Below are 25,167 nucleotides of genomic sequence, written 5' to 3' on the forward strand. Positions count from 1 at the left end.
GTACAGAAGGTTTTGTTGTTGTTGTTGTTGCTTTTGGTTTTTTATAATTTTATTTTAACTAGAACAATATAAAAGAACGGAAAGCAAAGGCAAAGAAACAAAACGAGAAATATACACAAAAAAAGCTATAGTACAATAACAGACAAAAAAAAAAAACAAAAGAAAATTACAACAAATATGACGAGTGTATAAAAGTAAATAGCAGAGCAAAAAAACAAACTAGCGGCAACAATAAGAACATCATGACAGAAAAACAGCAGCAACAACAATAATATAATTTTCTAGGCATTACCATACTCAATGTTTCTACATACCTTTTGGGTGAGTGAAAAGTAGGGGGAATGAGAGAGTGAGTAGTGGGGCTAGACAACTGATTTGTTGGGGCGCTGATACTGTGTTCACTATTACACGATGGATTTGGCAACAACAACAACCACACTAGATGGTATATGCTTTGATTTCTTCGTTGTAGCTGCTGCTGCGATATGGCTATGGCTTGCTGCCTCAAAATTGAGCCCGCCGCACAAACAATCTCACAACTTCACTTCGCATGAAATAAGACAGAAGAAGAAGAAGAAAAATATGACGTTTTAATTATGTTATGGCTCAATGATTTTTCTTTTTCAACACTCATAAAAAGAAATTTCCACATTATTATTTGTTTCTTTTGCATCAAAATTTTTTTGTGTTCTTTATTTTAACTGCACAATCTCGTCTCTCTTTCTCATCTCTTCTGCTCATTTGTTTAACAATAAATTGGCTTTCTTTGAGTACTGCCACACCAGCAAAAAACAAACATTATAAACAAATTTCCAATTCCGTTCAATGAGTTCATAAATTATTCATACTCATACACCTTGATACTTTTTGCAGTAAATTTTTCTTTTTTAAGAGGCGTGATCGGATTGCGTTTTTTTCTTTTGGTTTTGTGTTGGTGTATTTGATTGATCAAGGTTTTTTTTCTTGTTCGAGACTTTATGGGGGATTATAAATGTGCACTTTTTCATGGTTCTTTGTTTCCTTTCGTGGAGGACACAATATCAGATTTGATTACTTTTACATGGAATATTTTTCTTTTCTATATTACTTTTACAGCTTTATTACATTACCTAATTCACACTATTACACTGAAAAACTTCACTTCACAGACTCAAATATCTTTAATAAATACCCTCACTGCAAACGTTGAAAGAGAAAATCTTACTGGCACCGAATCAGTAATGTTGTTGGTATTGTGCCCACAGTTGATATTGGCTCTTTACTACAGCCTGTCATAAATGAGCCGATTTTGTACAACTTATAGTTTCAGCATTGCCAGTTTGAAATAAATGGCAAATTTACCATGGAGCCTCTTAACGATAGGATTTTGTTGCGGAGAAACTTAAACTATGTTAACACCATGGCTGAATAAGGAGGTTGAATCACGATAACAAAAACAACAAATTTCAATATGTTGTTTACAATTTTAAGAAGTCAAAATCAGCTGATAAAAAATCGTATGGCATTGGTAAAAGTGGAAATTATTTATTCTTTCAATTATCCTGAAAAAATAATTAAAATCCAGAGAAAAATAAAGGTTCAAATTTAATTGTGTCACCTATGAGTGATTGTGAAGTAGATAATTCATCCGAGGAACGCCGATATGAGACAAATAACACTATAATACCCACCAAAGTTAAGAATGGAAGTCAGTCAAATGGATCTTCGCCATCTATTAACAAAAACAGTTTATGATGCAGTTTAAAAACTGATGTGCGTGGTATTTTGGGTCTGGAATATGTTATCAAGATACTCAAGTCATCTTTGAACAATTCTCCAGCTATGAATGCTCGAGTTTGTTTGAGATGCATTTGCTATGCAGTGTCATTTTGAGAGCTGCAATCACCATAAACATATGATTTTGACATCTTAAAATTTTGTCGAAATAAAAAAAATTGTAATCATATGGGCCCATGATTTAACCTTCTTGTTCAGCCATAGGTTACAATTTCTCTTGATTGCAATGGAAAATATCAGCTGTAGGCTGTGTCTCGTAGTGGCTTTTAGCAAATGTCGTTTGATATTTTTTTTTCTCGAAGAAAGCTTATACTACGTTTACAATATCGCCAAAATTTCCTCAAGGTAGATTTCGTCTGTTAACTCGATAGATTTTAGTCGATGTGCACTGACGAATATTAGCTGTGGTCTCTGCTTAGTAGTAGTGCATTTTAACCAATCTCATTCAAAATCCACTATACTGCCGTGTGCAACTACTTTTAATAGATTTCAGGGATAGTGTCAACGGGCTATCAGCCCGGTGTTCACCCTTACCAAAAATTTTGCTGAACAGCAATTTATAATATGATCGCTATGAATATAATAATATAAATACCATGTTCACAGTAGGTACAAAATATTCTTATGCCCCGTTCAGACTATAAGTTTACCCGTACGATAATGCATGTGTCCAACTTTCCGTGACATATCCCAGATGTTGGCCACACCAACATAATTGATACTGTGATTGTTATTGTTATCAATAAAACATTTATCAAGTTTTTACTGTCTTCGCTTTTGGCCACACTGTCAGATTATTTACAACCACTGATATTTCGTCTAGATAATCGTATGATCTGAACGGTGCATTATCTCCACACTAATGCGTCGTCCAGATTATAAGTTTTTCTGGACGACAGTGCTCGTGTCGAACATGTCTCATATATTGGCCACATTATAAGTTAAGTTCGAAGGCATAATCGATACTGCTGCATTTTTATTTAGTCATCGCCGACAATTCGTATCGATTGGCCACATTGTAAAATTCTTTACAGGCATTCCGTCCGGAAAAACTTATAAAATGGACGACGCATAAAAGTTTATCGGGACGACAGTGCTCCTGTCAAACATATCCCACCTTTCACATTGTAAGTTTTTCCGGACGAAATGTCTGAGTTTGTAAAGAAACTTTTGTATATTTATTTATTTTTATGTGTTGTATTTATATTTATATATATTTGTTACTCTTTTTTTGGATTATTCGTTTGGTTTGAGGTCATGGACTAATGAAAAATGTTGGTGTTGTTTCAACATTTCAATAAAAAAGTAATGAAAAAAACAACAACACCAGCATTCTTCACTATTAGTCCATGACCTCAAGCCAAACGAATAATCCCAAAATTGTAAAATTCCAAAGGTCAAATAACATAACTAAACATTTGTTATTCTTTTAAAAACTAAAATAAACACACACACACAAGAAAGCCTTATTTGCGCCCGTATACCTTCGGCAGTATGTGCTTTTTCAAAAAAGAGAGGAAATTTCTGGCATAGTTTGAACGGCTGCAATCTCAATTGATTTCAGTAGATTTACAATAGAAATATCAGCGGTGGATTTTTATGTATACCTTCATGTTTCATATTTTGAGTTCATGTCTTTAGAGTAAGCAAAACATTAAAAAAGCAAGAAAATGTTCTCAGATTGAGGAATATCTAACTACAACCAATTAAACATGTTGGCATTTATTTTGAATATTGGACTTACTCCCAAATTGATATAAACTTGATTTTGAACAATCCCAATAAACACAGGATGAACTTTTTCAAATGCAACAACTTTTCAATTTGAGGGTAAATATAATATTCAACATAAATTCAACTTGACTTGAAATAGCTCATCTTCAAATTGTTTGCGAATTACATCCAATGTGGCAAAATGTTGACGAAATCATTGAAAAGGCGTTGAAGATAACATGAGAAAACTTTGACAAAACACTATCCTAAAATGCTACGAAAAAAACCAAGTGGTTTTCAATACTTTATTGTGCAACGAAGTTCGTGGTCAATCGGAAGAAAAAAAAATTAGACATATAACTGAATTTACTTCAAATAGTTTATAATCATAGGTAAATGAAGAAAAAAAATGTTGGTATTATTCAATAAATAAATGTAAATGTAAAACATTAAAAAGCTGACCGATGAAAAATGTTGGACAATTAACTGGAACTGCTTCAAATAGTTTATAATAATTGGTAAGTCAATATGAAAAATTAAGTCAACACTTTACAGAAGTCACAAAATTTAAATCTCTTTGCAGAAAACTAAAATCTTTGGATGCTACATTCTTGCAAACATTAAAAAACTGACCGATGAAAAATGAGTGGCTTATCGACAAGAAAAAGTTTCCAGAAACATTTCAAAGTGCAATCAATTAAAATTGTTAAAAACTTGATATTATTCCATATCAACAACTTCTGGTGGAAAATGTGCATCACATCGTTTGTTTAATTTACATTATCGGTTTAAATATATTCTAACATGCGGTCCAACAAGTTCCTAATTTCACATTGCCCGCATATTACTTAATTTTAATGCAGTTTTATGACACCAACAGGAAGGAAATCGAATTATCTATGCAAAAGTGTTTACAAATTATGTTTAAGATACATATTTAAAATTTTGTTGTTTTGTTCTTATTTGTTGATATGTTTAATAAGATATTTATTTTTCAATTAGTATTGTAGTGTACTATAATATATTTTATTTTGACGAAATGGAATAAATTATACAAAATTGGCTTTGACTTTCAATTGTTGAAAAGTATTTGCAACAATAGGGCTGTTTTCTTTTAGCACTGGATATGCTAAGCCGTTATGTTCGGGTTTTTCACCAAAACACTAAACTTAAAGTACAAAAGTATGTATGAAGACGATTATATTTTGATCAAGTCTTACCAAATAATGGAAGGAAAAGATCCAAGGAATTGATTGCAAATAATTTTATATTTCTATATTAATTAATTAAAAAGAGTAACCGTGAAAACAAGCTGGTTTTCAGCTTGAAAACTGATCATAGTACTCAGCTTTAAGGACTAAAAGAAAACAGAGTACTCGTTTATCCAGGACATCTCCAAAAATATGCAACACTGTCATCAGCTGTTTAAAAACAATCACAGAAAAGAAGTGAAATCTTGCATTTTTAATATATGAAATGCTTCAATTAGTAATAAATATTTACTGCTGCGAATATTTTTGACACTGTATCACTTTGAATTTCATGTTTTTCAATAAAATAGTCACAATAAATTGCTATTGTGAATCGAAGAAGCGTCACTTTATCCAAAAACAATCTGGCAACATCGGCGCGACTTGCACTGATGAGATGTTTTGGATAGAACACCAGTGCAACGATGTTCTGGATAGCCCATACAAATGTTGCATCCAGTGCAAAAAGAAAACAGCCCTAATGTTAATTTTTAATTTGACTCGCATCGAAAATTGTTTTAGAAATTATTGAGTAGAGATGCATTTCAATTTGAAGATAAAACTTGAGTAATTATTGATAATGTGTTGAATTTTAATGTTGAGGGTAATCTCTTGTTGTTGAGAACGCCATTTCCTCAATTTGAATATTACCCTAATCCTTTGAAAAAATGTTTGAAAATTTGTTGAAATTTGGTATTTTTCAAACGTTTGTGTTTATTGGGATGTTCGTTCTGCTAGTTGTTGAGGTGTGTTTAGCAAAGACATAAACCAATAGAGAAACGTTAGAGCCGTCAACGGCATTGCCAACCATTTAATTCAATGTGTCACACATCTTTGAAATCAAGACGATTTCCAATCAGAGTTCTTAGCAAATCAACATAAGCATTCAAATGCTTGAGTTTGTTAGGAATATCCATGAAACGCGCATAGGTGGAAGTAACATAGATTCCTGACGTCAACTCACCATACACCAAGAAATGTATAGACGTATCAGAGAGTATTAAGAAAACAAGAGAACGAAACTGTCAAGCGAAACTGCGACAGTAGGTGTCAGCATAGACATTATAATACATAGATGAGCCATGGGTGTCAAACTATGTTTGACAGTTCCGAAGATTAAGAATAAACGAGAAAAATAAGAGCACGCTTACAATCTCTTTCGTTTTCCTTTTTGTAGTTTGCCAATTTTACACAAAAAAAGAACGTTTATGATGCAACAGAGGATTTAGAAATAAATTAATATATTAAAAGTTCATATTTGAACAAAAAGTTGTGACCAAAACCGCGAAAATACGAAATTTAATTTTGAGCAGCATTGCTCTTTACGAACAACACAAAAGAAAATTAACGAAAATTAATATTTGGGACTGACTCTTTACGAAAAAGTTAAAACGAAATGTCAGAAAATTAATTTTTGGAACTGACACATTTTGTTTAAAGATAATAGTGGATCATCTATGTATTATAAGGTCTATGGGTGGCAGTCATGAGGAAATTTATCTAATGTAATGCGGTTTTTGTCGGCGCTTTTCTCAAATATCATACAGTTTGCGTCGGCGTCACCCAGTTCAGTTCTCTGCCGGCCTTATGAAACGTAAGATAAATAGGATTAAGAACCAGCTTTGTAGTAACAAATGTTCTTTCATATAAATCTTTTCATTCTATTAAATTTTTTGGCAGACAATTTGAAATTATAACTGCCGATGCCTTAATAAAGAATTTGCGCTTCGACCGCAACGTCCGTTATTCCAAAGCTGCAGGCATTGTGCGAAATCTATACGGTTGACATTTTTTGTTTTTGTAGAAGAGAAATTTTCGTCCTCTTGTTTTCTTAATACTCTCTGGACGTACATAGACACGGTTGCCACAGTTGGTAAAATTCTACCAAAAAATGGTAGATTTCTAATTTGAGTAGATTGGTAGAATTATTGATGTTTTGGTGGATTTTGCAAAACAGAGAAAAAAAATAAGATTTTATGTTGAAAATGAAATGTTTTATATCATATTTTAACAAAATTTTCTATAGAAATAAAATTTTGACAAAAATTTCTATAGAAATAAAATTTTGACAAAATTTTCTATAGAAATAAAATTTTGACAAATTTTGTCTATAAAAATATAATGTTGACAAAATTTTCACGAAATTGCACACCGTAGATGGCACTTTTTCGTCTGCAAATGAGGGAGTTTTTAGTTTGTCTTTTATTAGTTTTCTTTCCTTTGTAACTATATTAAAATCGTAGAACCTAATTACCCAATAATATTAAAAACTCAAATATTATATTTAATATATTTTTAGGCTTTATTTTTCCGATTTCTCATATATATTTTTATTTGTTATTTTCTGTTTTAATATTTTTTTTGCAGTTATTTTTAATATTTCAATAGTTTGTTATAAACCAGTTTTGTGTGTGTGTGTTTTTATTTATTTTTAATTCTATTTAATAATTTCTATAAATAATTTAATAATATTAAGTACAAATATTTCAATGTAATCTCATCCATTTGTTTTTTTTGGGGTTTTGTTACTTTTTCAATTTAAATTATAAACTACAGTAATTTAGTTTTTGTGCTGCTTAAATTAATTTCTGGAATTTAGGATATATTTTGCTGCCTAATTTTTCCATAATTGTTGATTTATGCTTTAACAAAACAAAACCCGTCCTCTTTTCAACTAACTATAAATTAAATATTTTCCTTTACGAGTGAGATTTTATTTTATTGAATTTTTATTTGTCTTCAATATAAATTATAGTAAATTTTACCATTACTTTTTACATATTGATATTTTTTATTTTTTTTTCATGATTACATTTTTAATTAAATATATACCAATAATATCGTTTTTTCAAAGGAAATTCCTTAAATAATATGGGATTTCGAAAGTATAGAACTAATAAAATAAATTAATAATAATTTTTTGTGTGTTTTTTACCAATACTTAATAATAATCTGCATTATTATATAAGTGGACCAATTAAATAACAACTTAAAACTTAAAGTCGATTAAATTAATAAATAACTCTAATATACTATTTCTTTATTTCTATTTATAGGTTAAGTTATTTATGAATTATATTTATATGTACAAAACAAAAATCTAATGTGTTTCTATTGAAGCAATATTTATTGAAGCATTTTCTTCTTTTCTTTTGTAGGAAAAAGAATGTGTGTTTTTGAGCTATGTATATATTTTTGTTTTTGCTTTAAAATATAAGCTTTAAAAATAAAATTAATCACTGGTGTTGTTTGGTTACTTATTATATGTTTTTATTTTTTATTTATTTATATTTCATTTTAGTATGGAACTTTCTGCGTGTTTTTTTTTTCGGGATATTCCCTTCTTTTATTTTTGATTTATATAAAACAAACAAAATTATTTTAAATTAGATTCAATTTTGACTAGAACAAAAAAACAAAAACACACTGTGCTTCCAATTTTCTTTTATTCATGATGATGGTGTAGATGCTATTGAATTTTTAGCTAGATACAGCTTCATATGAAATATAATTACACAGATTGAAGAGAAAGAAACATGGGCCTTTGAATTGAAATCTACAAAGGGACATTTTTATTAAAAATTAAAAAAATATAAATAATTTGGTGGGTATCTAATTTTTCCATAAGTGTATAAGTGCTATTTATGCTAACGAAATTTTTGGTAGTGTTCAATTCCGAACCTCTAATGGGTCGTTCATAGTATAAGTTTATCCGGGCGATAATGCCCGTGTCCAATTTTCGTGACATATCCGAAATATTGGCCACCCTTAAAGTTTTGTCCGAAGACAAAATCGATACTGCAACTTGTTAATGTGATAGATAACAAATTTATCGACATTTTTGTTAGCGCCCACAATTCGTACTGTTTGGCCACACTGTAAGATTCTTTATCAACACAGACATTTCGTCCGGATAAACGTATAGTCTGAATGGCACATTATTAAATGTTTCGCCATTGCAGGGTTGTAAAAAGTATATATTGGAGAGATGTTAACAGCTCATGGCAGAATCATTGAACGTTGCCCACATTGGTCACACTATAATTTTTGTTGGAAGACATAATCGATACTGCAGCTTCTTAATGTTATCGATAAGAAATTGATCGATATTTTACTTATCGCCAACAATTCTTAGCGTTTGGTCACACTGTAAGAATCTTTCCAAATAGTGACATTTCGTCCAGATAAACTTATAGTCTGAACGGCACAAAAACAAATTTTTTCCACCGTAAATTTCGGCCTCAATTTTTCTTGTTAGAAAGTTGACATGTGTTTATATTATATCCTCAAAAAGTTGTACAAATAAAATTGTAATATGAAATCCGATTTATGGCGTTCGTTTTATGAGTGACGCATTTTATTAAGTTCACATTATGATCAAAATCTCTTTTGATGATTTGCAACTACGAAACAGAGGCATTTCGAGTAGAGAATGAAGCCGACCCATTTTTGTCGGCGGCGGCGGACACTAAATTTTTGCCTCCGGCGGCGACGGTTTGACGGCTGAGCCGATATAAATTTGTTCACTCGGCGGCGGACAATTATCCATTATAAAATCAATTTGAAGTTAATCGAATGGTAATGAGATTAGTTGTACAACCTATCTTACAAACAAATTTACTTTTCGTTCAAATTTTCTGAGCTAAATTTTTGCTAAATTATTATAGCAGATTAAATATGATTGGTTGTGTTCAAAATTTTGGAAAAAATACGACAATTTAATAAACATTTTTCTGATTTAAATCGATATTTTTGATTACTTGGCGGCTAAATTTGAGTCGAGATGAGTCGACATATTCGGCGGCGGCGTCGACTGGCAAAAAATGGTCGGCGGCGACTGAAATCGGCGGCGCGACTCGGCGGCTTCATTCTCTGATTTCGAGCATAGTGTGAACGTAGTATTAGGGATGCCGTTGTTTGACATGAATTCCCAAAAAGTTGTATGAATGTCTGAAAGTTCGATTTTTCACTAAAAATGTGCAGATATTAATATTTTTTGGTATATTTTTTCCTTAATTTTCGTATAATAAAAGAAACGAACGTAATATTGTTGATAAAGTGACACTACCTGAGTAATTTTCTATGAAGAATTTAGTTTTGATTTTGTCTAAAAAAAATAAATGTTTAAAAAATTAATTTCAATTCGAGACCCTGTTCTTTGCTACTTCTAAAAGAAGAAACATTCGATTTCTTCTACTCCATAGAGAATAACTCTTTTAAATAAATACAATAACTAATAAACTATGCAAAGCATTTGTTCGTTTGTGTTCTACATTGAATACATATTTGCAATCTTTTTTTTGAGTATTTTCGTATATTTTTTGTGTTGAGTGATAAGCAATGCATGGATTCCGTGCGGTATGGTAGTAATGATGATGGATCAATTGGTTCATGTCCTGCAACTGCTGCTGTTGTTTTTTTAATGGTTCATCATCATATCCATCTTGAGCTTTTGATGAATGATTGACATTTGAATGGTGTAATCAATACCATAATTGAGGGTATGAGAAATGATGTGTAGAATAGATTTATGCGTCCCTGCCGTTATTTAAATCTATAGAAATGTCTTAGATTGTAGTTCAATTCTAATCGGGGGATTACTAGTATTATAATTCGTTATTTTCAATGATCTTGGTGTTGTTGTCGTAGCAGAAGGGGTTCATCGAATTGTTGTAGAATCCTTGGATTAGAAATGACTACTACGTATACTAATCCATACCATGCGGTGGTGGACTTTGACCACCTCCCATCATAAATGAGGTGGGACTGTGAACAGATATACTATCCAAATCTAAGGTACCATCGCCTTTTTCTAACATTCCAGAACCATCTTGTTTCATCATCATGCGACGCCATTTAGCTCGGGCATTTTGGAACCATACCTGTAAGAGAAGAAAAACAGAAATAAAAATTATAGTTAAGCCTTTCTCTCTCTCACTGCGATCCGAAGAAAATAATATCAGAAATATTTTCCCAGTTGAATTTGAAAAAAAAAATTGCAATTAAAAGACATTCTAATAAATTTGCAAATTATATTTTCGTACAAAATAGAGATTTCAAATAGAAATACGTTCACACTATGCTCGAACGAGATATCGAGCATAATGTGATCGCAGTATAAACTCCAACAAATCGTATTTTCCTAGAAAATAGAGATGTCGAAACGCGTTCACTCCATGACAGAACGAGATTTTGAGCATAGTGTGAACGTAGTATAAATGCCAACAAAGTTTACTTTTTTTGCATAAAAAAAAATATTTTCTCCATTTCTTTCTCTTTCTCTCTCTTTGCTTACCTGTAATACTCTCTTTGGTAAACCTGTCTTTTGTGACAATTGTTTTAGATCTTTTGCATCGGGATTATGATTTATGGCAAAATACGATTTCATGGTACGCAACTGATGATGCTTAAATGAGGTGCGCATGCGTTTTGTTCGCGATGAGGCACTCATATGCGAACCTCGGCCAAAATCCAAATATTCAGTATTTAAATCTGTATGAATGAAAAAAGCTTAAATTAGACAAAGCCATTCGTGTGTGGAGCTAGAGAACAGTACTTGCATTGCATACCTATGTTGGCAGTGAGGGCTTCGAGATCTTTGGGCTTACGTTTACGTGGTCGACCCTTTTGCCGTGGTGGTTGTGGAAGACCGGTCATAACGTGAGAGGCAGATGCAAATATACTACTAGGAACAATACGTGTTGGATCCGAGTGTGGACTCGATGAATCATTCGGTGGTGAACCAAATTGACTTGTGTATGGATATGAACTGGCACCGCCAACACCCGGTACCACGGCAGAGCCCAAACTAGTTGAGGCTGTATCACCTTCGCGGGCCATTGTATAATGGGTTCTGGAAAATAAAAATATAAAAAATATTTTGTTTTTAGAAATGATGGTTGCATAGGGGGTCCGTTTAGATTGAAAAATTATTGCTACAACTTTGTTTGATAAAACATCTGGCAACTATGATTTGAGCACAAAAAATGTCAAGGCGTAGATGGCTGAGAGTAAAGGCCATCCGTAAATTTTGTCCCATAAGGCCGGTACTCTGTTCGGTTTTCGCGTTGAAACTCCATACAAAACCAAAAAATGCGAAAAATTTGCGAAATTTTTTCCATTTGTGATACTTTGTTTTTTCGTGTTGAAAAACTGACGTTTATAGCACGGCGCCATTTGCAATGTGAATTAAGAAATAATTTATTTATTAAAAACTATTTGTGCGGGTTTATAAATCAAACACGGACCATATTTTTGTTCCGAAACTACACAAAGGATCAAAGGAATAGCAGATCAATTGCCCAAGGAAAAATAAAATGTTATTTTGTAAAAACAAGCAACAACCACAAACTTAATCCAATATCGCTCCCTGTAAAATAGCGCTCCAAGCTACCTAAAAAAACGCCGCTTTCTATGTGCGAAATAATGGTTTCCATAAAAATTTTTCGCAAGAATGAACATAGTACCGGCCTATATTTAAAAACCGTAAGAAAGTACAGTCATAATTTTAGGCAAAATTTCCAGTCAGGCTGGTAGAGACATCTAGCGCTTCAATGTTGCATTTCCAGGGTACATCTTAAAGGAAGTGAACTCCGAATAATTTTACTAACCAAGGGTTGCCATTGTTTTATATCAAATATCCAAAAAGTTGTACAAATAAACTCGTAATCGGAATGGTGCATTAGTATTTAAAACAGTTATGACATTTGTAAACTCACCTACAATAGATAAGGGCATCTATTATCCCATATTGATCACCTTTTGTTAGGGGACTCTGGCAGACGACACAGCAAAAACAGGTCACATGAAATACTAAATTTCTCGCTCTCATCACCAGTTCTGCGGCACCAATTGAGGCCAGACAACGGGAACAACGCCTTGTACCAAAAACACTGAAACAAAAATAAAAAAGAACATTAGTACAGTTTTACTTATAATTAGGTTTTTTGTAATTAACTGACAGTAATATAGTTATGCTTTCCATCTGATCTGAGTGGATACTATTGTGTTTGATTTTTTTACAACCTTTGACAGTTTTTACAACCTTTTTTGGTGAAGAATTTTCGTTTATAATATTTATAGACAATATATGCAACATTGCATTAAGAGCATGTGATGGAATCATACTAAAAACTTCTGTTACATTAAGTAATCATTCGTATATCAAGAATCCTGGGGTAGGACGCGAGTCCAGTGCTTGAATATGCTTTAGAATAAGTTCAAATGTGGTGAAAGGTGGGTTGGATGGTACCTATTACGATAAAAAAAAATCCAATTTATTTAAAATCAGTAAACAGCAACACTTTTCACTATATATAACTACTGGCGATGAATGGAAGAATTTTAGTCTATAGGCAGCTTTCTGTATCACTGAATAAAAAAATTTAGTAGGTACCTATTACGTTAACAATGAATAAAATTACATTTTCTTGAGCGTTTCCCATCTTAGCAGTACAATACAATTCTAATGGCTCTGGTAGCTCTATTTGTACCACTCCTTAAAAATGTTTAGCAGGTACCTATTACGATAAGTTAATAGGTAGCAACCGTGGTAAATGGCGGTGATCCTATTCGAATAAATTCTCATAATAATGTGTAAAGTCCGTTCAGATTGACGGGCCTGAAGTTTATAGGTCAACTCAACCTGGAAATTCGTAATAGTGATCCTGGAAAAAAGTTTGACACTTAATGTAGGGCAAATATTTGCCTAGTGGGACCATACCCTTAGCGAGAGCTTTGAATAATCCCTTGGGAAAATCCAGTGCTGAAGTATTGATTCAATGACACTGTGTATGCAAGGCGTAATAAGTAGCCACCGTGGTACAATGGTGATGATTCTAATCGAATAAATTCTCATAATAATGTGAAACGTCCATTCAGATTGACCGGTCTGAAGTTTATAGGCCAACTTATCAACCTAGAAATTCGTAATAGGTTGACAATTTTCTATTAAACTTTTCTGAACTAAATAAATCACGTCTACTCAGTTAAATGAACCCACGGATCTTTTAGACTAATTCTTGAATAAAAGAAATCCGTAATAGGTACCTATAACGACGGAAGTCTAATTAAATTGAATTCACCGAAGGATAAAAACACGGCTATCGAGTTGAACGACCCAATAGCTAAAGCTTATTTATTGATAGTTCTCTGGAGCTTGGACTCGCTCGAAAACGCGGAAAACAGACACACGTAACTCGTTGCTTCAGTTGGGCTAGGACTATGTGGCGATTCAGCATGTATATGAGGGACAGTTGAAATCGATTATACCAAGTATAGAGGAGTGGAGAGAGAGAGAGACGCATACATTTTGGAGACCTGAATATTTATATGAATGGCTCGAAAATGGATGATGGCACTGGCTGTGGTATCTACTGCGAAGAGTTGGGGATCAGGGATTCATACAAGATGGATGACGGATGCAGCATCTTTCAGACGGGGATATTTGTTATAGCGAAAGCTGTGGAACTACTGTTGATGAGGCCGATATTCAGGAGCGATATAATCTTCTTCATCGACAGTCAGGCAGCAATAAAGGCCTTAGGAAATCCGAACATAACGTCGAAGGTAGTCAGCCGCTATCGTAGAGAGTTTAGAGCTCTCTCAGAACAGCATAATATCACTCTGTGATGGGTTCCATGGACATTATGGAATAATTGAAAATGAAGAGGCGGATGTGCTGGCTAAAGAAGGCGCAAGCGGGACGAAAAACATCGCTGCAGATATCTTCTCCCGCTATCTTTATATACTTAAAGGATCAATTTCAGATACAATACGATTTATGGAAGGAACGTTGGGCAAGAGTCGTAAGAACTCTGATTTTCTGATGCCGACTCACAGAGATGATGTGAGAGCATTGATAGGCATCATACCAGGACACAACACACTTGGAAAACACATGGTAAGGATTGGCTTAATGACTGACGATATTTTTGTAGATGGTGTCTGGACCCAGAGGCAACAGAAGAGTCCTATCATTTTCTGTGCCAGTGTCCAGCATTATTCTTTAGAAGAAACAAGATACTGGGCTCCTTTTTCTTTCAGGATATAACGGATGTACGGAACTGCAACCTGAAGAATATACTTGCCTTTATCAAAGGCCTCGGGATGGAAGACCTAGGAAACTATTTCTTTGGAACTCGCCTGCAAACTCAAATGATTGATGAGGACGAAGAAGAACAACTATAAGGAAACACAATGGATCATCATGCTGTAAATGAGAGCCGAGAAGCAACCGTGGTGCAATGGTTAGCATGCCCGCATTGCATACACAAGGTCGTAGGTTCGATTCCTGCTTCGGCCGAACACCAAAAAAGTTTTTCAAGCGGTGGATTATCCCACCTCAGTAAAGCTGGTGACATTTCTGTGTGATTCAAAGCTTCTCTAAGTGGTTTCACTGCAATGTGGAACGCCGTTCAGACTCGGCTATAAAAAAGGAGGTCCTTGTCATTGAGCTTAACATGGAATAGGGCAGCACTAAGTGATAGGAGAGAAGTTCACCACTGTGGTATCATAATGGACTGAATAGTCTAAGTGAGCCTGCTACAGCGGACTGCCACCTAACCTAACCTAAGTGGGAGCTAGCCCTTTTTGTTACCGGCTGATTTCATTCTCCATAATCTAACCTAACCTAACCTCAAATGGGGATGTAGATTTATTAGGATTTTCTCTCCTAATAACTCCAGTTTGTGGGGGAGGATGTCAATACCTTCCTTGGACATAAAATAGAAGAATCATATGACTTTTCGCGTTTACCAATAAAGTACCAAGTTCCTGCTCGCTTTATACAAAAATGGTGGCTATCAAATATTAACAAAGTAAGTTTTTGGAATTTAACAACATTTATTTTTCGATATAGTGTTTTTTTTCTCAATAAAAAAACAGTAGCCAGCCCTGAAATACAATAGGAATTCCAAACCCCCAATGGTTATATCTAAACATACTGACCTTTTGCTCATATTTGCGTTATAATAATATGGTAGTAAGGTATTCCAAAGGGGTATGGACACATTTCAATGATTTTGCACTATATAATTTTCAGTTCCAATAATAATGACACCCAACAGTAGCCACAACATTTTATTCTGATGTAGAGATTCAAAACTGGATCCCCCTCCAAAAAAAAAAAAAACAGGCTACTCCTCCTCCAATGCAAGGGAAAATAATAATAATAAAATTGCAAATACAAGTCTATAATTTTCCATTTCAAACATATAATTTTTGGAAATGACGTTTGGACGAAAAATCAAAATCATAGTCACAAAAGTTGAAGCCAACTTTGATCGTTGCAGCAGCCACCATGCATCATTCATTTCGATAAAATCACCATTCAATGAAGACTATATGATCTTAACAATAGGTCTGCTTGATCTCATTTTCTTGAGAAAAGGGGCTTGCACCAATGATGACCTTTATTTGTTGAGGAAACGAACCATAATTACCTTTAAATGTATGAAAGATCTCAGGTTCATAATAGCGATGCTATGTGATGGCATGCCATCAATTTTCATCGACTGAAGTCAGCCTACGCATGCGTAATAGGGGGTTTCCTTCTTCATACGATCGTATGGAAGCGGTAGAATGCAAAGAAGCAAGAATCTTTTTGTGGCTACTGTAAATATTTTAATTTACCATAATTGTGGCCTTAATCATAGCACATAATTATCGACAGCGGGAGATAAAAAGAAGAATTAGCAACGACCATGAGTGTAAGGTGTTATATCCGCTAAGCTATTGAAATAGAAATGTTAATGAAAGGAGTGTTTTTGTAGATTCATACCGGATATAGATTTGCCTGAAATTTTCTATGACTTGGCAAAATATCGGGGAAACGTTTATGATAAGCATATAAACGGGGTTAGAAGTAATGAGCAATAATTAAAGGGTGTTCAATGTGGTTAGGAGGTAGGGCTTGATTGTAAAATTGTTTAATTCGTGTCAAGTGGAAAAGTGATTTGTCAAGTTTTTTATAAGTTAATTTTTTTCTCTCTAATGTGTTCTAGCTACATATGTAATAATACTTAAAAAAGGAAGTTTATAATTACCGAAAGAGAATATTTTTACTATCAATAAAATCGAACTTAAATCGAAAATTTTGTCAAAATTTTATTTCGTGCACATGTCTGCTAATTTTAACAAATAGTACTCTATTTTTTATTTTATTGTATTTGCATATTTATTATAATTAAAATCGAAATTAAATCGAAAATTTTGTCAAAATTTTATTTCTACAGAAAATAAAATTTTCAAAATTTTATTTCTATAGGAAATGTTGTCAAAATTTTTAATTCTATAGAAAATTTTTAAAAATTTTATTTCTATAGAAAATTTTTCAAAATTTTACTTCTTTAGAAAATTTTGTCATAATTTTACTTCTTTAGAAAATTTTATCAAAATTTTATTTCTGTAGAAAATTTTGTCAAAATTTTAATTCTATAGAAAATTTTCTCAAAATGTTATTTCTATAGAAAATTTTGTCAAAATTTTATTTCTATAGGAAATTTTGTCATAAATTTATTTCTACAGAAAATTTTGTCAAAATTTTTATTTCTGTAGAAAATTTTGTCAAAATTTTATTTCTATAGAAAATTTTGTCATAACTTTATTTCTACAGAAAATTTTGTCAAAATTTTTAATTCTATAGAAAATTTTGTCAAAATTTTTATTTCTGTAGAAAATTTTGTCAAAATTTTATTTCTATAGAAAATTTTGTCAAAATTTTTAATTCTATAGAAAATTTTGTCAAAATTTTATTTCTATAGAAAATTTTGTCAATATTTTATTTCTATAGAAAATTTTGTCATAACTTTATTTCTACAGAAAATTTTGTCAAAATTTTATTTCTATAGAAAATTTTGTGATGGTCACCGTCCAAAAATTTTGTTCTTAAAACAGGTTTGGGGTGATCATATTCCTTCTCTGCGTGTAAGTAATAAATAATAGTAGTAAACAATATGAATATGTTTATTGTTTTAAAATCTGTGAATTAGTTCATTGTAAATTGGTACTGGAAGGCGTTCGTGCACATTTCTGCTAATTTTAACAAATAATACCCTATTCTTGTATTTTATTTTATTTGCATATTTATTATAATTAAAATTACAATAAATAAAAAGAAGATTTAAGCACTAACAACTAAAGCTATCGGTTTATAAATAGAATAAAAGCACGAAAACAGACCTATTATATGGCAGAGACCTCTATTGCTTAAGTTTTGCAATGTTATGCATGCGACATCTCTATTTCTCAAATGTCAAATCTTTCTCTCTCTCGGTCTCTTTTGCCGATTGTTGGGAGAAAACGAACGACTTGCAATAAAAATTTGTGATAACTATCAAAAATTATTGGGTATACGAATGGAGCTTGTGTAGGATTTAATGTCGGCGCATTCTATATCTTAACATCAAAAATTGATTAGCAGTCCTTGGTTTACCTCTTCTAACCATCTCAAGAATAAGACTATATTTGAAGCACTCTTTATTACATGATTAGCCCCTCCGAAATGTATATCTTGATATGTTTTATTGGTTACCCCAATCTCATGCAAATACCGATGATGAATGACCAAGGCTATGGATCAGAGATTACACATTTCCTTGTCCTTGGTGGAGATAACAAAAATAAATGATAAATCCAATGAACAAAAAAAAAATCTATAGATTTTATCTGTTTAAGTTTTATAGGGCCACGATTTACTGATCAGAAGCTTTGCCTTGTTGATGTGCAGGCACGATGCAATCATATCATCATCGTCATCCAATTTACAACAAAGTAAAAATCTTTGGTTGTGCTAACCTACGTACTCACTCACTAGAGCATTTGCATGTAAACCAACAAAGATATTGAAGACACCACAAAGGTGAATGGAAATGTAAATGCGGCTAGTTGTTGTTGTTATTTGCTTGCCATATTGTTTTTGTAATGTTGCATGTGAAGAGTTGTAAAGGACTGACGATGATGACGACGACAATTTATGTCACCTCCCAATGTGTTCATGTATACCAAGCTAACAGTAGATATTACGAATCTAAAACCTACATTTACTGCACAGTCATACACACACACACACAAATAAATATTGTTACAACAAATATGCTTTGCTTCCATTCAAGATCCATTTCAATATTCGGTTTTATTCGTAGCTCTGTGGTGTTTGTTTGTAGGTGCAACAATTCGTACATGCACCTTTCGTTCGCACATGCATCTGTATATCATTTGATGCTTGTTCGTATGTAAGATGCAGTGATTGTGTGTGTGTGTGTTACAACCAGATGTGTGGTTTTATGTTCTTCTCGAGTCAAGGCAAAATTCTAGCAAGTGCATAAACCAGAAACAAACAACCGACTATCTATCATATCGTTTAAATGATGCTCTCGTCGTCGTCGTCGTCAACGATGATGACGACGGTGAGATGATGATGAAGTGAATGATGATATGGTTGGCAAAGAAACATGCAATGACATTGCACAATGGGATCAAATTATTATTTTGAAATATAATTATATTTCTACACGCAAAGAACATGGCATGGATTCTTGGTGAATAGTATTTTAATTGAGTTTGCAATTAAGCAGAAAACTCTCTCAAGGTCATTATGTATAAAAGCTAGTCGTATGTATGATCTGTTCTTCAAGACAAAAAGTTTGTTTTGAATATCTAAGAAACCAAGAATATTATGATCTTGAAACAAAAATGTGTTAACCAGTTTAAAGATTAAGGGTCAGGGGAGAGTATGAAGAAACTTTTTTTATTTTATAAAGGCAGGCTCACTTAGACTATTCAGTCCATTGTGATATCACATTGTTGAACTTCTCTCTTATCACTGAGTGCTGCCCGATTCTATGTTAACCCTAGACAGTCATCCTTCGTCAATATAACAATGCACAATTTCATTTTCGATATAAAATGCATTTTAGTCGATTGGGAAATGATTAATTTAAGTTATACTAATTCAACCATTTTATGAATTTTTGTTTTATTTTTAATTAAAAACAAATTGAATATGAAAATAAACTCAATTTCGTTTCTCATTTTTGCTCACGATGCAAATTATAGTGTCTTGAAATAAGCCGTAGTTTAAATGACGAAGGATGACGTTATTGTACAAAAAAATAAGGATGACTTTCCAGGGTTAAGCTCAATGATAAGGGACCTCCTTTATATAGCCGAGTCCGAACGGCGTTCCACATTGCAGTGAAACCACTTAGAGAAGTTTGAAACCCTCAGAAATGTCACTAGCATTACTGAGGTGGGATAATCCACCGCTGAAAAATTGTTGGTGTTCGGTCGAAGCAGGAATCGAACCCACGACCTTGTGTATGCAAGAAAAAACAATTTTAGACTCTTTTCAGATTAGGTTTTGAGAGAAATTCGAATTTCGATTTTGCAAGTTATTTTGAAAAAATTTCGTTTCATATTTTTGCAAAGTTCGACTTTTTAAAATTTTTGATAAAAATCTACTTTTATAAAGTTAAAGTTTTGGAAAAGATTTTATCCTCTTTCAGTTTTGCCAGAAGTAGGGGAAATTGTTTTTTTTTTCTAATATTTAATGTAGAGACTTTTTCACTCAACACAATTTTTAATAATTTGAACATTTAGGTGGCTCTAAAGGAGGTAATTAGAAGCCGGCAAGGCTTGTGCGGTAGCCACGGTTACCACTCGTGCCAAAAAAAATCTACTAAAATTTGAAGAAAATCTTACCACAAATCTACCAAACCAATATTTCTACAGAAAATTATATCAACAATTTATTTCTATAGAAAAAAAATTATTTCTATAGCAAAATTTTGTCAAAATTTTATTTCTATAGAAAATTTTATCAAAATTTTATTTCTATAGAATTTTTTTTTTCAAAATTTTATTTCTATATAACATTTTGTCAAAATTTTATTTCTATAGAAAACTTTGTCAAAATTTTATTTCTATAGAAAATTTTGTCAACATTGTATTTCTATAGATAATTTCGTCAAAAATTGATTTCTTTAGAAAAAATTTTGCCAATTTTTTTTAATTTTATTTCTATAGAAAATTTTCTCAAAACCTTATTCCTGTAGAAAATCTTACCACAAATCTACCAAGCCAATATTTCTATAGAAAATGGTGTCAAAATTTTATTTCTATTGAATATTTTGTCAAAATTTTATTTCTATAGAAAATTTTTTCAAAATTTTATTTCTATAGAAAAATTTTTCAAAATTTCATTTCTATAGAAATTTTCGTCAAAATTAATTTTTATAGAAAATTTTTTCAAAATTTTATTTCTATAGAATAGTTTGTTATAAGTTTATTTCTACAGATTTTTTTTTTATTTCTATAGAAAATTTTGTCAAAATTTTATTTCTATAGAAATTTTCGCAAAAATTTATTTTTTATACAAAATTTTTTCAAAATTTTATTTCTATAGAAAATTTCGTCAAAATTTTATTTCTATTTTTTTCGCAAAAATTTATTTGTTATAGAAAATTTTGTTTCTATAGAAAATTTTATCAAAACTTTATATCTATACAAAAATTTTGTCAAAATTTTATTTCTATACAAAAATTTTGTCCAATTTTTTTTCTATATTGTCAAAATATTTATTTCTATAGAAAATATTGTCAAATTTTTATTTCTATAGAAAATATTGTCAAATTTTTATTTCTATAGAAAATTTTGTCATAACTTTATTAGTGTAGAAAATTTTGTCAAAATTTTATTTCTATAGAATATTTTGTTAAAATTTCATGTCTAGAGAAAAATTTCTCAAAATATTTTTTTATAGAAAAATTTTGTCAACATTTTATTTCTATAGAAAATTTTTTCAAAATTTTATTTCAATAGAAAATTTTGTCAAAATTTTATTTTTATAGAAAATTTTGTCAAAATTTTATTTTTATAGAAAATTTTGTCAACATTTTATTTTTATAGAAAATTTTGTCAATTTTTTGTTTTCTATAGATAATCTTTTCAAAATTTTATTTCTATAGAAAATTTTGTCAAAATTTTATTTCTATAAAAAATTTTCTCAAAATTGTATTTCTATAGAAAATTTTATCAAAACTTTATTTCAATAGGAAAATTTTCAAAATTTTATTTTTATAGAAAATTTTGTCAAAATTTGATTTCTATAGAAAAATTTTGTCTAAATTTTATTTCTATAGAAAATTGTGCCAAAATTGTATTTGTGTAGAAAAATTTTGTCAAAATTTTATTTCTTTAGAAAATTTTCCAAAATTTTGTTTCTATAGAAAATTTTACCAAAACTTAATTTCTATACAAAATTTTGTCGAAATTTTATTTCTATAGAAAATTTTGTCAAAATTTTATTTCTATAGATAATTTCGACAAAAGTTTATTTTGTTAGAAAATTTTGTCAAAATTTTTTTTTAATTTTATTTCTATAGAAAACTTTCTCAAAACCTTAGTCCTGTAGAAAATGTTTTCAAAATTTTATTTCTATTGAATATTTTTTATTTCTATAGAAAATTTCATTTTTCTATATAAACATTTTATTTCTGTAGAAAATTTTTGACAAAATCTTATTTCTATAGAAAATTTTGTCAAAATTTTATTTCTGTAGAAATTTTTCGTCAAAATTTATTTTTTATAGAAAATTTTTCAAAATTTTATTTCTATAGAAAATGTTGTCAAAATTTTATTTCTGTAGAAAAATTTTGTCAAAATTTAATTTCTTTAAAAAAAATTTTGCCAATATTTTATTTCTATAGAAAATTTTTCCAAAATTTTGTTTCTATAGAAAATTTTATCAAAACTTTATTTCTATACAAAAATTTTGTCAAAAATTTATTTCTATATTGTCAAAATATTTTTTTCTATAGAAAATATTGTAAAAATTTTATTTCTATAGAAAAGTTTTTCAAAATTTTATTTCTATAGAAAATTTTGTCAAAGCTTCATGTCTATAGAACATTTTCTCAAAATATTTTTTCTATAGAAAAATTTTGTCAACATTTTATTTCTATGGAAAATTTTGTTTAAATTTCATATCTATAGCAAATTTTATCAAAATTTTATTTCTATAGAAAATTTTATCAAAATTTTATTTCTATAGAAAATTTTGTCAAAAAATTATTAAAATTTTATTTCTATAGAAAATTTTGTCAAAATTTTATATTTATAGAAAGTTTTGTAAATTTTTTTTCTATAGAAAATTTTTTCAAAATTTTATTTCTATAGAAAATTTTGTCAAAATTTTATTTCTATAGAAAATTTTGTCAACATTTTATTTCTATAGAAAAATTCCTCAAAAAAAAATTATAGAAACTTTTTTCAAAATTGTATTTTTATATACGTCTTTTGTATTTTATTATATTTAAAATATTGCCTTTAGGTATATTTAATTGCTGTGATGTTTTTTATTCACTCATAAAAAAAATAATCCGAAACTTAAAACTTCTCCCCACTGTGCCTTCTATTTCTTTCTTGTTTTTTTTTTTAAACTTATGATGATAATTCGTTACATTTTTAAGCGTTTCACGACATTTCTCCAAACGGTTCTCGACAATATTCAACTACCATTGTCGCCTGTGCCGCCAAAGCCACTACTCTACCACTGCTGGTGTTTGGTCTCGATAAAAGTGATTGTATTTTTAGAGTACAGAGTGCGTGTGTGTGTGGCAGCAGAATTTAACAAGCGAATGAGCCAACGGACGATAGGGACATGTGTTTGCTATGTTACATCCTCCATGTTACAGATTCCAAATTCCCTGCCCACAATTGCCACCATGATGTATGGTATAGTACTATAATGGTCTTGCAATCAGATCTGCGCTCTAGTACTCTACTCTACTCCTCTGCATGCTATGTTCGTGATGATAGTGTGATACGTTTGCTGTGGTTTTTGAGGTATTTTGTGTGAATATGAATGGCTGTTTTGAGTTTCCTTTACGGATGATGATGATGATTCCCTTACTTTAACCCAGCCGCCGCTATAGCTTACGATGATGGTTTTCCACATGGCTACTGCTTATGCTGTAGTTGTGGTTGTTGTCGTTGTTCCTTTACCAGGAACAGGAAAAATTATAGTTCTTTGATTTGTGCTCGTGTCACACGCTCGTATTTCTTCACCAGAAGCAACATCCATCCAATATTTTGTACGCATGCATCATCATCATCGTCGTCATGCTTGGTTGCATATTTGGGAATTGAGATGACAAAAAGATCTCTCTGGTGTTTCTGGGCTCCACCTCTTTTTTGTGGTTTCCATTTGTGTAGTTGTTGTTTTTGTTGTTGATATCATGGTTTCATTTTTGGGGTGTTATTTTCGTGTGGTTGACCCCCTCCACCTTTCGGTGTTTCTTTCGTTTTCTCCAGGACAAGGAAAATACAGTGTTTTGGATTAATCTTTGGATTTATTTCAAATGCTTTATCCTATACTCTTATTTCTTGTGGTGAGAGTTTAAAAAGAAATTTCTTTGGCAAGAATCTACAGTAGCTATGAATCCTGCCTTTCCCAGAGGACAAGATTTCATAATTTTCTGGTATTCTACTTTGTTTTGCCATGTGCAGCAGATAGTCGTGTAAAGTTGACATGTTTCCTTATCTTCATCAGCATCATTATTGTAGTCATCATGATTTTTCGTCAACGTAAAGTACATCAGCAGATAACAGTCAAGAAGAATGTAAAATTGAGATTTTATTTCAAACAAGGCAAGAGACAACAGTGGTTTAAATCACTTTGAATTTTGGTACATAATCACGGTTGCCACTCGTGTCATGTTATGTTATTTCTATAAAAAATTTTGTCAAAATTTTATTTCCATAGAAAATTATGTCAAAATTTTATTTCTAGAGAAAATTTTGTCAAAATTTTATTTCTAGAGAAAATTTTGTCAAAATTTTATTTCTAAAGAAAATTTAGCCAAAATTTTATTTCTAGAGAAAATATTGTCAAAATTTTATTTCTGGAGAAAATTTTGTCAAAATTTTATTTCTACAGAAAAATTTGTCAAAATTTTATTTCTACAGAAAAATTTGCCAAAATTTTATTTCTATAGAAAATTTTTTCAAGATTTTATTTCCATAGAAAATTATGTAAAAATTTTAATTCTAGAGAAAATTTTTTCAAAATTTTATTTCTATAGAAAATTTTGTAAAAGTTTTATATCTATAGAAAATGTTTTCAACATTTATATCTATAGCAAATTTTGTCAAAATTTTATTTCCATAGAAAATTTTGTCAAAATTTTATTTCTATAGAAAATTTTTTCAAAATTTAATTTCAATAGAAAATTTAGTCAAAATTTGATTTCTATAGAATTTTTTAAAATTTTATTTCTACAGAATATTTTGAAAAATGTTATTTCTATAGAAATTTTTTTTTCAAATGTTTCTATAGAAAATTTTTGCAAAATTTTATATCTATAGAATTTTTTTTAAATTTTATTTCTATAAAAAATTTGTCAAAATTGTATTTCTTTACAAAATTTTG

General features: G+C 30.7%; 2 protein-coding genes across 5 annotated transcripts in view; both read right to left on the minus strand.

The window, feature by feature from the left end:
* Positions 1-1,255, minus strand: part of vlc (disks large-associated protein 2) — a 53,437-nt gene extending 52,182 nt beyond the window's left edge. For 2 of the 3 annotated variants that reach the window (XM_075309751.1, XM_075309749.1), the window contains exons 1-2: positions 1,110-1,255; positions 315-539 (exon numbers count right to left, since the gene is read on the minus strand). The gene's annotated coding sequence lies outside the window, so the exon portion shown is untranslated. Of the gene's footprint in view, positions 1-314; positions 545-1,109 lie in introns of all 3 variants that reach the window. The other variant, XM_075309750.1, reaches the window with a different exon arrangement.
* A 5,858-nt stretch (positions 1,256-7,113) lies between these two features.
* ap (apterous) overlaps positions 7,114-25,167 on the minus strand; it is a 100,415-nt gene continuing 82,361 nt past the window's right edge. For both annotated transcript variants that reach the window (XM_075311224.1, XM_075311223.1), the window contains exons 6-9: positions 12,458-12,631; positions 11,309-11,592; positions 11,035-11,231; positions 7,114-10,621 (exon numbers count right to left, since the gene is read on the minus strand). In XM_075311224.1, coding sequence (XP_075167339.1) covers positions 10,448-10,621; positions 11,035-11,231; positions 11,309-11,592; positions 12,458-12,631 — 829 coding nt within the window. In that variant the 3' untranslated portion in view covers positions 7,114-10,447. The remainder of the gene's footprint in view (positions 10,622-11,034; positions 11,232-11,308; positions 11,593-12,457; positions 12,632-25,167) is intronic.

Source organism: Haematobia irritans, chromosome 5, assembly GCF_050003625.1.
Source record: "Haematobia irritans isolate KBUSLIRL chromosome 5, ASM5000362v1, whole genome shotgun sequence".
Taxonomy (NCBI): domain Eukaryota; kingdom Metazoa; phylum Arthropoda; class Insecta; order Diptera; family Muscidae; genus Haematobia; species Haematobia irritans.